General features: G+C 47.5%; 1 protein-coding gene across 2 annotated transcripts in view; it reads left to right on the top strand.

The window, feature by feature from the left end:
* Positions 1-4,444, top strand: part of EP300 (E1A binding protein p300) — a 120,562-nt gene extending 116,118 nt beyond the window's left edge. For both annotated transcript variants that reach the window (XM_019515128.1, XM_019515127.1), the window contains exon 31: positions 1,073-4,444. In XM_019515128.1, coding sequence (XP_019370673.1) covers positions 1,073-3,322 — 2,250 coding nt within the window. In that variant the 3' untranslated portion in view covers positions 3,323-4,444. The remainder of the gene's footprint in view (positions 1-1,072) is intronic.
* The last annotated feature ends 8,460 nt before the right edge of the window (positions 4,445-12,904 follow it).

Genomic DNA, 12,904 nt, shown 5'->3' with positions numbered 1-12,904 from the left:
TTTTTTTTTTTTTTTTTTTTTTTTTTTTTTTTTTAAAAGGCATTCCAGAGTTCAGAAATGTAAAATTGAGGCTTGATAACTGGGGTTCTTCAATAATGACTTGCGTGGAGGTCTCTGTTGCTTTGCCTTTCCGCTGTGCATAGGAACATGCTGTCAAAGCCATCATCTTGTTTGTTTTAAAAGTTGCTGTCAAGCTTTTTGTTCTTTAAGTTAAGACATAGATTACATCTATTTCCTCCACCTGCCTGTAATACTGCTACTCTGCATTCTAGTGGAGACTGGTAATAGAAAGAATTAAGGAACTTTTAAAGACCATCTCAATCCTGTTTGTCTGAGGATTGTCTGCTAGCTTGAGGGAGTAGTAGCTGTACTTAGAAGCCACAGTTGCCTCAACCCAAGCCCTGTAATTTCAATCTTTACTACTCCAACATTAAATCAGCTCTGCCCCAGATTCAGCTCTGAGAGCCTGCAAGTAGAATGCGATGCTCCCCCTCCCACGTGCACAAAGTCTAGGTTCTCTTCCACCTAGTGCATTTTGAAGACTTTTTCCCCCTAAAATCAGTGATTACCTTCTACAAAATTTGAGCCACTCTTCTCTCCCATCTGTTCACCATGTGGCCACATTCTTCTGTTTGCTCCCTTTCCTCTAATCCCTTTTAAAGAGGGGGCAGATGTGCTATTATTTTCTCCTGCCCCTCTTTCGAAAAAGAGCAAGCTGATGACTGGCCACTTGACTTCCCCTCTCCCTTCTCTGTGGGGAAGGAAACTGTGTTTCCATTTGTCCTACTGGTCAGGTGAAATTTTTACTGCCTACGGGTAAACAGGATTGTCAAACTTTGTCTATTTCTGTGTTTATTGCTGTCCTGCCTCCACGTGTTTCACTGTTTAGAATTTGTACTCACCTCTGTCAGTAGCTGGGCACAGAGGGGCTACTATAAAAGGTTGGATTTCTTTCCAGCAGTTCATCTGGACTAGTTGGGGGTCCCTTGCTGCTGCAGTGACACCATGTGTGTTTGTTGAGCTAGGCTAAATGGACAGCTGCTTAATTTTTCCCAACATTTTGCTTTTTCAGGATTATGACCTGTGCATCACCTGCTATAACACTAAAAACCATGACCACAAGATGGAGAAATTGGGCCTGGGCCTAGATGATGAGAGTAACAACCAGCAGACTGCAACCACCCAGAGCCCCGGTGACTCCCGCCGCCTGAGCATCCAGCGCTGCATTCAGTCCCTGGTCCATGCCTGTCAGTGTCGTAATGCCAACTGCTCACTGCCGTCCTGTCAGAAAATGAAACGGGTTGTCCAGCATACCAAAGGCTGCAAGCGCAAAACCAATGGAGGGTGTCCTATTTGCAAACAGCTCATCGCTCTTTGCTGCTACCATGCAAAGCACTGCCAGGAGAACAAGTGTCCCGTGCCCTTCTGCCTCAACATTAAACACAAGCTCCGTCAACAGCAGCTTCAGCACCGCCTGCAGCAGGCCCAGATGCTCCGAAGGAGGATGGCAAGCATGCAGAGGACTGGCGTGGTAGGTCAGCAGCAAGGATTGCCCTCACCAACACCAGCCACGCCAACAACTCCAACAGGCCAGCAGCCCCCAACACCTCAGACCCCACAGCCTCAGCCACCACCCCAACCTGCCACGCAGCCCCAGCCTGCACCTCCCAATAACATGCCGCCCTACACTATACCAAGAAATCAGCCTCCTGGTGCGGTGTCCCAGGGCAAAGCAGGTGGCCAGGGAACTCCTCCAACTCCACCACAGACTGCTCAGCCACCAGTTCAAGGTCCTCCTCCAGCTGCAGTGGAAATGGCCATGCAAATCCAGCGGGCAGCAGAAACTCAGCGTCAGATGGCACATGTTCAGATTTTCCAAAGGCCAATTCAGCACCCAATGCCCCAGATGAATCCAATGCCACCCATGGGGATGAACCCTCCCCAGATGACCAGAGGTCCTGGTGGTCACGTAGATCAAGCCATGGGACCAGCAGGCATCCAGCAGCAGCCACCATGGGCCCAGGGAGGGTTGCCCCAACCTCAGCAGCTGCAGGCAGGAATGCAGAGGCCATCCATGATGTCAGTAGCCCAGCCAGGGCAGCCTATGAACATGGCACCTCAGCCTGGGATGGGCCAGGTACCTGGTACAGCTCCGCCAAAACAAGGATCTCTGCCCCAGGCAGCGTTACAAAACTTACTGCGGACTCTCAGGTCTCCCAGCTCCCCCATGCAGCAGCAGCAGGTGCTTAACATCCTTCACTCCAATCCTCAGCTACTGGCTGCATTCATCAAACAGCGGGCAGCTAAGTATGCAGGATCTCAGAACCCGCAAGGTATGCCGGGGCAGCCTGGAATGCCGCCCGGACAGCCTGGGCTTCAGCCACAGCAGGCCATGCAAGGGCAGCAAGCAGGGGTGCACCCAAACTCAGCCATGCAGAACATGAACCCCATGCAAGCAGGCGTCCAGAGGCCCACCATGCCGCAGCAACCACAGCAGCAACAGCCTCAGCAAGCCATGGGCGGGATGAACCCTCAGACGCAGCCGATGAACATGAACCATTCGGGGATGAATCCACAATTCCGGGATCTTTTAATGAGACGGCAGATGATCGAGCAGCAGCGCCACCAGCAGCAGCAGCAGCAGCAAGGTGCAGGACCAGGGCTGGGTCCTGGGATGGCCAACCATAATCAGTTTCAGCAGCCCCAGGGAGTTGGGTACCCTCAGCAACAGCAGCAGCAACAGCAGCAACGGATGCAGCATCACATGCAGCAGATGCAGCAAGGAAATATGGGACAAATGAGCCAGCTTCCACAGGCAATGAGTGCGGAGACAGGAGCCAGTTTGCAGCAGGCTTTCCAGCAGAGGCTACTTCAGCAGCAGATGGGGTCTCCAGCTCAGCCCAACCCCATGAGCCCCCAGCAGCACATGCTTCCCAGTCAGGCCCAGTCCCCACACTTACAGGGCCAGCAGATCCCTTCATCACTCACCAATCAAGTGCGTTCTCCGCAGCCTGTACCTTCACCACGACCTCAGTCCCAGCCCCCGCATTCCAGCCCTTCCCCTCGGATGCAACCTCAGCCTTCTCCACACCACGTCTCCCCGCAAACCAGCTCCCCACATCCAGGACTGGTAGCTGCCCAGGGTAACCCCATGGATCAAGGGCACTTTGCCAGCCCGGACCAGAGTGCAATGCTTTCTCAGCTCGCTAGTAATCCAGGCATGGCAGGACTCCATGGTACAAGCGCCACGGAACTGGGGCTCAGCTCAGATAACTCAGACTTGAATTCAAACCTTTCACAGAGTACACTAGACATACACTAGACACATTGTAGCATTTTGGGAGCAAAAAAAACAAAAACAAAAAAAAAAACCTTATTTTCTCAAGACTTTTTGTACTGAAGACAAATTTTTTTGAATCTTTCTTAGCTAATACAACATTTTTCCCTGGAACACATCCGAACTCCGCAGCAGTAGTTTGTGGTTTTAAAAACAAACCAACAATGAACCTGAGGGACGATAGAATACAAAGAATATATTTTTGTTATGGCTGGAATCATAACCAGTCCTTTTTTTTCTTGTTTTTCCTCGCGTGCGTGCGTTGGAGAGGTAAGGGGGAAAGGGTGCTCAATAGTCCCTTTCTCATGCCTCCAATAGGTTTTATTTTTTTTTAAATTAATGAAAATATGTAATATTGATAGTTATTATTTACTGAGGCAGAAGGTAAACATTTTCCCTATTCTGGTTTTTTCCTCATGTCACTGCAAAAAAAAAGAAAAAACAAAACACAGGAGAGCATTTCCTAAAACCGGAGGACAAAAGGGGTTAATGTTGCTTTAAAAATACATTGCATATATATAAATATATATTAAAAAATAAATACCAATTTTTTCCTCTTTGGTTGGAAATATGTCAATTCTTTGGGAAAATGTAAAAATATTAAATAACCCAATCCCCTCCTGAAGTCTACTTTTGTCCTCCAAGAATTTTCTATACAAGAGTCTGAGCTTAAAAAAAAAAAAACTTCAAGTATTAATAATTTGTACATGTAGAGAGAAGACAATGTTTTTTGCAAATACACAGGGGCAGCTGCCAAATGGATGTAGTATATATATTGTGGTTTCTGTTTTCTTGAAAGAATTTTTTTCGTTATTTTTACATCTAACAAAAGAAAAAATAAAAAAGAGGGCAAGAAACAATTCCGAGGGGATGATTTTAACCTGAGAAGTCCCTGGGGTTTCTTCTTTACGCTTGCTTTCTCTCCTTCCCTCTCCCACCCTCTTCCATTTTCTGTAAAACTTGAAAATAGAAAGCAAAAAACCCTCAAATGTTGTAAATCATGCAATTAAAATTGATTACTTATAAATATGAACTTTCGATCACTGTATAGACTGTTAAAATTGATTTCTTATTACCTATTGTTAAATAAACTGTGTGAGACAGACACAGCCTGCTCTTTTAATGCTTCCCTTCTCTTTCCCACCTGTTGTGCTTGTGTTAAAAATGATGGCAGCAGATTCTATGCTGCTTTAAACTTTCAGCGAGCAGAATTTGCAGGGTTTTTTTAATGTTCCTTTGGTGGTTTGCATTTGAACAATGGTAAGAGCATAGAATGGGTAGTAATTTATAATTAGCCTGATAAAATGCATGTTTGGGTGCAAACTGCTTCGATTTTGCTCATTGTGCATAAGTTGCAGAAAAAGTGTCTCCCAACTTACTCTGGATCCATGCTGGTTAGCTAGATTCCAGTCTGCACTTGAACTAAGGTGATTGCATCTTGAATTCAGAGCACCATACCTTGGTGAGACCAGAATTGCTGTTTAGGTATTAGGAAACTGAAGCATCATATTTTTACTTGGAAAGCCATATATAACTTTTTTGATGCTTTGGGATACTGAACCCTGGCAATTGCTTGAAGCTATGAGGATGGATTGGAAGAACTAATGTCTGAAGCTAACAGAGGGTAGAAGAGGGGATAGGATGGCCACTTGCAAGTATTTGAACTACCAGGGAGGAAGAGAAATACAGTTTAGGAGCAAAGGAGTATAACCTGGGCTCAAAAGAGCACCAGCTCACCAGGGTTCTGTATAAAAGATGTGCAACCATAAAGTAGTTTCGTTAAGAGAAAGGAAGACCCCTCCACCCCCCAGAAATGGCATCATTTACTTAATAAATAGTTTGTGGTTTCTGAAGCCCAGTTCCTGTGAATCATCCGATGTTATATTCTGAGGGGTTTTTTTGTTTTAGTACCTGATACTTTTAGCAGGTGAGCTTTAAACAGCAAAAAAAAAAAAAATCCTTCACAACTTGTAAGACCTGGTGGACTTCACTGTTTAATTGAGAAGATTTTGAAAAAAGGGTACTTAGGACTTCCTAACAACATCAATGAGTGGTACAAATTTAGCTGTATAATCTCAGAGCTGGAACTCTCAAACTCTGGAGTTGGGCTCCGAGCACTGTTCAAAGACTAGTTCCCAGCTGCTTGTGGAAGTATGAAGGTGACCAGCAAAAACGTTCCAGAGAAAAATCCTGTGAAATGGTTGGTGGCTTTCTTCATTGCACGAGTAAGGTCTAAAAGGTTCTCTGGGGAGGAAAGATGATGGTGGTGGTGGTGTTTGGACAAAATGCTAAATGTCTGAGGCTTGCATGCTGGTCTTACTGGGAGACATTAAATCAAAACTCAAGAAGTTCGTTTGCACTATGTGAGGCTCCCAGTACGAATCAGAGCTCTGTTGGGCTGAAATAGGACATGGGGGTGTTAGAGGTTTTCCCCCAAAATGTTCAGTCTTGATGTGTACAGTGAGGCAACATGTGCATAACCTGGGATGGGGTGGGGAGGAGGAAGGACAGAAACCAAGGTCATCAAGAAGGGATCTCATTAGTATATTAATACTATGGATTAATAGCATAGACAAGCACCTGCAGCCTGATAGGAGGAATTGAGTTTGGGTTCACTTTTTTTATTCATCTTACAACTGTTTAGGCAACTGAGAGCAAGAAGCTTGCACAGGTGTCACCAAAGGGGACATTTCCTTGAGCTGTGAGGCCTCTCTTTTCTTTAACAAATTAAGACCATGGCTTAACCAAGGCATGGTGCTGTAGGAAAGCCATCTTGAAACTATATATGAAACAAAATGTCTTATAGCTTGCTTTACTTCAAAATAAGTGTCACCAGCACAGACTTGCACTGAAATCAACTAATTGCTCTAACATTGCGAATGAACTAGTTTAGTTATCATGGTTCCTATTGCTGGGTAAATGAGGCTTAACATGATTATAAAATCCTCCTCCTATCTCTGTTTTTTGAGCAGGAAGTGGGAAAGTCAGTCTTCAGGTCTGCTCTATCTTTATCAGTCCATTGAAACTTAAAGGATGCTTCTTTCTTCCACCACCGGCAGCTTGACTGTCATGCCAAGCTCTAGGTGTTCCAGAGTGGTGTCAAATGGAGCTAGCCTAAAAAGTCATGGAAACTCAGTTCCCTGTTTTTGTCCTTCTATCACTTTCTTTTTGCCCTCTAACCAAGCAGTTGTCACCTTCCACTCCATTTCCAGTAATGCCATTTGGGTAAGCATGCCTGGTTCTTTACTGTTGACAAGACTCTCTTGATAGAGGTGGAAGCCCACCTAGCAGTCCAACTGAAGAGGGATCAGTATGCTATAAGACAGAGCTTGGAGAGCTATTTGCACTCCGCTTGTCTTGAGCTCTGCTTACACTGGATGAACTAGCTAATTTTTGTGATGCCATTCTCTATTTTTTGGCTTATGGATGGTGGAGCCTTAAACAAGGGTTGACAGACCCGAGATCAGTTCCATGAATGTTAATTTGTGTAGTACAGACCAGGACTCCAGACATCACCTCACACTGGCTGGGTAGCCTGTTTCTGCATTTCACTTGCCAGCAGGACTCGGCCAGAGGGTGGGAAAGCATTGTTTTAACACTGCATTGCTTTCATGTTCAGGTTCTCAAGCAGCCTTGACTGCTGCGTAAGCAGCTGTGGTGTTTAGTTCATCAGAAGCATCATGTCACAGAGCAAGAGGTGTCAAGCATTTAAAAAAAAATCATTAGGCCCTAGACCCTGGACATTCATGAATCTTAAGCCAGATTTTAAAAGATGGTGTTACTTGCCTTGAAGCTCTGGAGTCTTTAAGCTCTGTGTGTTCAAGGTTTTTGCATCAGACACTGGGGCTGCGTGCTTACTCAAGGGAAAAAAAATGTAATCCTTTGATTCCAGGAGCCAGAACTTCAAAAAAATACTTTCTGGAGTGTGATGTTCCTGATAAAATTGTTGCTAAGTCTTGCACTGGAACGCAGAAGTGGATGGACCAGGCAGAGGTGCCATCTTTAAAGCGTTAAATATATGTCCAGCAAGTCCAAGTGTTTTAGAATGAATCCAAAGCATCCCATACACAGAAAACCAGCCACACATCTCTTCCACTGGCATTCTCTGGTCATGCTGTGACTAGTCGTGGCTGCTCTGCTGCAGAGGGTGAGCTACATAGCATCTTTTCCAAAAATCAGGTCCTTCCTGGAAAATCAATTCTATTCTGGTCCAGGCAACTGCTGAGGGGATGAGAGGAACATACGTCCCCTCTTCTCTCCTCTCTTTGTGGGCTTTGCCCTCTTAGTGTGGTCACAGGCCTTCTGTAACCTCAAGCACTTTTTCATTGCGTTTCTGAGCACCTAAAGCACTAAGGGGTGCCATGTGGCCTTCCGGGAAAGCAACATCTCAGTGAGTTCCTTTTGAGTGGTCTCTTGTAGCCCTGGCTTCTCTCTCCCAGCACACAGGAGTCAACTTATTGCATGCAGACTTTTGTTCAGCACCAGGATTTAGTAAGTGCTTATACTGTGAAGGTTTTATTTTTTGCACCATTAACTTTTTCCCCCCTCTTTTTGGGGGGGGGATGGGGGAGGTGGCCTTTTAAAAGAAACTCAAGGAAACATTTGTTGCATGAGCAGGAGTATAAGGGTGAAGTCTAATGAGATGCATTCGCTACACTGCCTCTTTCACAGACCCCACACAAGGAACTTGGGGGTCAATTTTAATTTAAAGCAGAGTTAACCAAGCCACATGGGTTTATGCTCTACCATGGGAAAGTCGGGCAGTCTTGCATCTCCCCTTGCTTAAGCTCCCGCCACTGCTTCCCTCCCTCGTAGCAATCAGTAGTGGGGGATGCAGTGGCTGAAGCAGAGTGACCCTGCTGGCTGCACGTGCCCCTGCTAGGAACGTTATGTACACACACACACACACGCAAGCCCCTGCTGGGAACATTGCCTGTGTGTATGCTTACATGTGCGTGCTAAGGGCCTTTCCCCAAACTTTGGCAAATTCTGCTTTAAACAAAACATGAGGCACTCCAGTAGCTGTGGGATTCCAGGACTTGGCATTTTATGAAAAACCAAGGGGAGCTACAGGACTTGCAATGAAATCAGGAGTGACCTCAAAGCTGTGACCTCAGCTTGAAGGTTGTGACGAATGCAGCCCGGAGGTCTGATGGCTTCATCTTTGGAAGCCAAGTGTGGAAGTCGCATCTTGCTCAGTTTCTCACTAAATTTGGTCTGAACCCCTAGAAGTGGGCAGAAAAGTCCTGCTCTTAGCATCTCCTGTTGAAATACAGCATGACAGTGAGTGAGTGGAGTGGAGTGCCTTCCCTAGGAACTCATGCCTTGTATCCTGTGGTTTCTCATGCATTACATTACATTACATTACAGCCTAATTTTACTGTTGTGAAAAAGCTTCTCCCAAAAGAGGTTTAGGGGATTGTTCAGGGATGCCCTTGAAGACAGGAGAAACTCAAGGCAAGCTCAGCCAGGCATGCTCCTTCCCTGAGGGACTGACCTCGCAAGGACTGAGCGAATCTGAGTAGTCTCGTGCAGGGATTGTCAGATCAGAACTAGGCTGTGGAGGTGCTGGCCTGAGCTGTACTTGGGCATGGCACCAATGCCGCCTCTTCATGCACGGAGTGCTGGAGTGCAAAACCACTTTTGTGAATTAGATGTAGTTGGCTCCACCCAGGGGGGACATGCAAGTTGGATTCCCTTTGAGCTGTCTACACACGCTTGCTGTTGTGCAGGGGACCTGGTGCGGATGTGAATTATACCCCAAGATGCCCAAGGAGGGTGAGCTGACAGGAGAGGCCAGCTGTTGCGTCTTGCCATCACTAGCTATTTTTGCTGCTTTCACTGAACCAGAGATTGCACAGCCTGATTGTAGAACATGGGAGGATGTGAGATCAGCTGAAGGCAAAGGAAGTAGGAAGCTGACATGGAGGGGAAATCCAGACCTCAAAGGACATGAGCTGCAGGTGCCAGGTGCTATTGACCCTAGACAGTCTGACTTAAGCCCAGAAAATGTTTCAGAGCTGTAATGGAAACTGAGGCAGGGAGGGTTTATTTCTGTGTCTTTTGCTACCTAAACTAAATTGTACTGGAGTTTAGAAGGCTGCACCTCCTGGGGTATGACTGGAGCTCTTGGGAGTGTCTGGTTAGGGCTAAAGCCAAAGTCTAACTCATCAAGCCCCAATTACAATCCCTGTACATGTCCCTTCTGCAAGGACCTAGGCTCCACCCTTGGATAGGCCCCTATGCCACTCTCAGTCCTACCACTGCTTTTCTGATAGCCAGGACTCTCAAAGTACCAAAGGCAACAGTAAAGGCACCAAAGCCACTACTGTGTAATAGGGCTGAGTGAAATGGAAGCATTTCGTTTTGACCAACGTTTCGACAGAACTGTGTTTTGTTTAGACTTTTGTTTCAAGTTGAAACAGAACATGACTGTTCTGTTTTGTTCCGTCGGTGTTTTGCCATTTTGACCCTGTTTCGATGTTTTGCCCCTAGGATATAATGGGAAAGGTTGAAACAAGCTATAACTTTATCATTTCTAGCCAGATTTAGATGAAACTTGCAGAAATGGTGGACCCTTCTGAGGGCATGATGCATGCCAAATTTCAAGAAGATTGGTGCAGGGGTTTGGGGGGAACTGCATCTCAAGCTGCTGACAGGCAAAACTCGTGACATGGGTGGCACTGTGTGTGTTAAAGCACAGCGGGCTGAAAACTGCAGGGGAGGTCGCCCCTGCTGAGGCCATGGAGCCTGCCAAGTTTCAAGGAGATGAATGCAGGGGTTTTGGGGAAACTGTACCTCAAGCTGCGGACAAGCAAAACTCATGACATGGGTGCTTGTGCAACTGTGTCTGTCCTGGGGTGTGGGGAACAGGACACAGACTACTACAGGCCTGGCTGCTAAGCTGTTGTGTTACCAGTTACCAGTTAATCATGATTCACTCGGGTACCAGTTCCATACACAGTTGCTAGCTACTACATAACGAGTTAATGAGCATGGATTAACCCCTACAAAACAACAGACTAAGGAGAGGAAATAATCAATACAGGCAATCAACTGCCCCAAGACGGAGACAGTCAGTTGCACAAGCACCCATGTCACAAGTTTTGCCTGTCAGCAGGTAGGGGTGCAGGGCCCCAGAACCCCCCTGCACCGATCTCCTTGACAGCTGGCAGGCATCATGGCTGCAGCAGGGCCTAGCAGACAGGCCTGCAGTAGTTTCCCTTCCCCCATGCCCCAAGACAGACACAGTTGCACAAGCACCCATATCATGAGTTTTGCCTGTCAGCAGGTAGGGGTGCAGGGCCCCAGAAGCTCCCTGCACTGATCTCCTTGGCAGCTGGCAGGCTTCGTGGCCTCAGCAAGGGCCAGCAGGCCAGTAGCTTTCACCCCGCTGCGCTTTAACACACACAGTGTCACACGTCACGAGTTTTGCTTGTCCGCAGCTTGAGGTGGAGTTTCCCCCAAACTCCTGCACCTATGTCCTTGAAACTTGGCAGACTTTGTGGCCTCAGCAGGGGCTACCATCCCTGCAGTTTTGACCCCACCATGGCTTAACACATACACGTGACATGAGTCTTGCTTTCAGGATTTTGGAGTGCAGTTTCTCCGAACCCCCTGCACCCAACTCCTTGAAACTTAGCAGGCTTTGTGGCCTCAGCAGGGACTAGCATTCCTGTAGTTTTGACCCTGCTGTGGCTTAACACATACACATGACACAAGTTTGGCTCTCAAGAGTTTGGGGTGCAGTTTATCTGAACCCCCTGCAGCTATCTTCTTGAAATTTGGTACACTTTATGCCCTCAGAAGGAGCTACCATTTCTGTCCAGAAATTACAAAGTTATAGGCTGTTTCAACCTTCCCCATTATAGCCTATAGATGAAACATCAAAACTGTGAAATGTTTCAGCTTGCCTTGTTTTGTTTCGAGGCTGTTTCAGCCACATCTGCTTTGTTTCAATTTTGCTGTTTTGAGCTCGAAACGGGTCGAAACAGCCTCGAAACAAAACTGGTGGTGAAATTTCGCGCAGCCCTACTGTGTAAGTAGTAAATAAGTGCTGCTATATGGTATGTTAGAAAGTACCAGCCTGATCTTCCCCTCATACTTTCCTCACATTCTCCCCCTTCACATCCACACCCCACCCTCCCACCCCCTTGGAAATCTCTGCCCTTGCTGCCTGCAGTTGCAGAATCGGAAGTGAAACCTTTTGGATTCGAATGTGGCTGCTTTGGAGGCAGGGGTTGTTCCAAGGCCCCTGGCCCACCTGGTGGTAGAGGTAGATAAGCAGAGGGCTTCTCCTGGAGAAGCAGTGGAGAAAACCATGATCTCAGCAACTGCCTGAGGTAGACTGAACTGGAGGGCATTCTCCCCAGCAGAGGCATCACAAAATTTGTGACATTAGCTGGGCAGGGGCCAGGAGCCTCGTCTGCCCGTCCTGCCCTCTGAGCCACATGGAGAATCAAGTTCACCAGCACAAGTACCACCCTGGCATCCCCTGGCACCACCTCTGGGAAGTGCTCCTGGATATGCTTCTGCTGCTGTCCCACCAGTGCTTGGGGGATGGCAGCCCTACTCTCTCCCTTGTGGGACAGGTCAGGGCACAGCTGGCTCAGCAGAAGTCCCTGTTGACTGAAGCAGGGCAGCAAAGTGTCCTGGACCCCTTCCTGCAGCATCGTCTTCCTCTGAACTCAGCAGGGGACATGACCCAGCACTTTAGCAGCCTAAAAAGGCTTGCAGTGAATTTGCTTGGCCATGTTTGTGGATCCTCTGGGGTCTCCTTCCCCCTGCTGCCCTCACTCTGCTCTTGCATCCCTTCCCTGGCATGCTCTCCAGTCCTTGGCTGGGGAAACACCCCACTGCAGCAGTGGGACAGGTGTTTGCCAGCAAGGAGAGGGAAAGGGGGGGGGGGGCTTGCAGACAGCATGGCCCCATCACAGCTGACTGCTGCAAGCTACCATGGGAGAAATGAGGGAGGATGAGTTGCTATCCAGGCAGAGGGGAGGGTGCGCCCTTCCCAGCAGTTAGCAAGGCAGTTGTTTTCATAAAGGCCTCTGACGTGCACAGATCTTTGCAGCTCACCTAAATCTATACTGAAAAAGAAAAAAAAAAGAATTGGGAAGCTGGATGAACAGGGGAAGGGTTTTGTGCTGCCTGGAGGCTTGTTTTCCGGCTCCATTTTATCCCTGTTGTACAGAAAAGGATTTGGGGGCAGGGCAGGGAGGAGAAAGTAATAAGAAACCAGTAGTTTCTTTCTCTTAGGGCTGGGTTAAGTGGAGTCTCCATTTTGGGCAGTCAGAGCTGTGCATGAAAGGCTGGCTTTCAATCTGACATTCACTCTGTCTCTCTCCGGCAGAGGAGCAGAGAGGAATCCTGAAGTCAAGGCAGAATATGAAATGGGGAGGGGAGGTGACTAGACTTTAGGGATGCTCCCTAGCTGAGCCTGAGGGAGCTGGGAACTGGGAGCTGGGCCCCCAGGGAGCAGCTAGCCAGGCAATCCGGGAGAGAGAGAGAGAGAGAGGGGGTCTGCAGAGGGTGATTACTGCTCCACAATTAAAGTTCATTGTTGTT

This window comes from Gavialis gangeticus, unplaced genomic scaffold, assembly GCF_001723915.1.
Source record: "Gavialis gangeticus isolate Ggan-Ray unplaced genomic scaffold, GavGan_comp1, whole genome shotgun sequence".
Classification (NCBI taxonomy): Eukaryota; Metazoa; Chordata; order Crocodylia; family Gavialidae; genus Gavialis; species Gavialis gangeticus.
The sequence above is the reverse complement of the archived record's forward strand: the minus strand, read 5'-3'. Positions and strand labels throughout refer to the sequence as shown.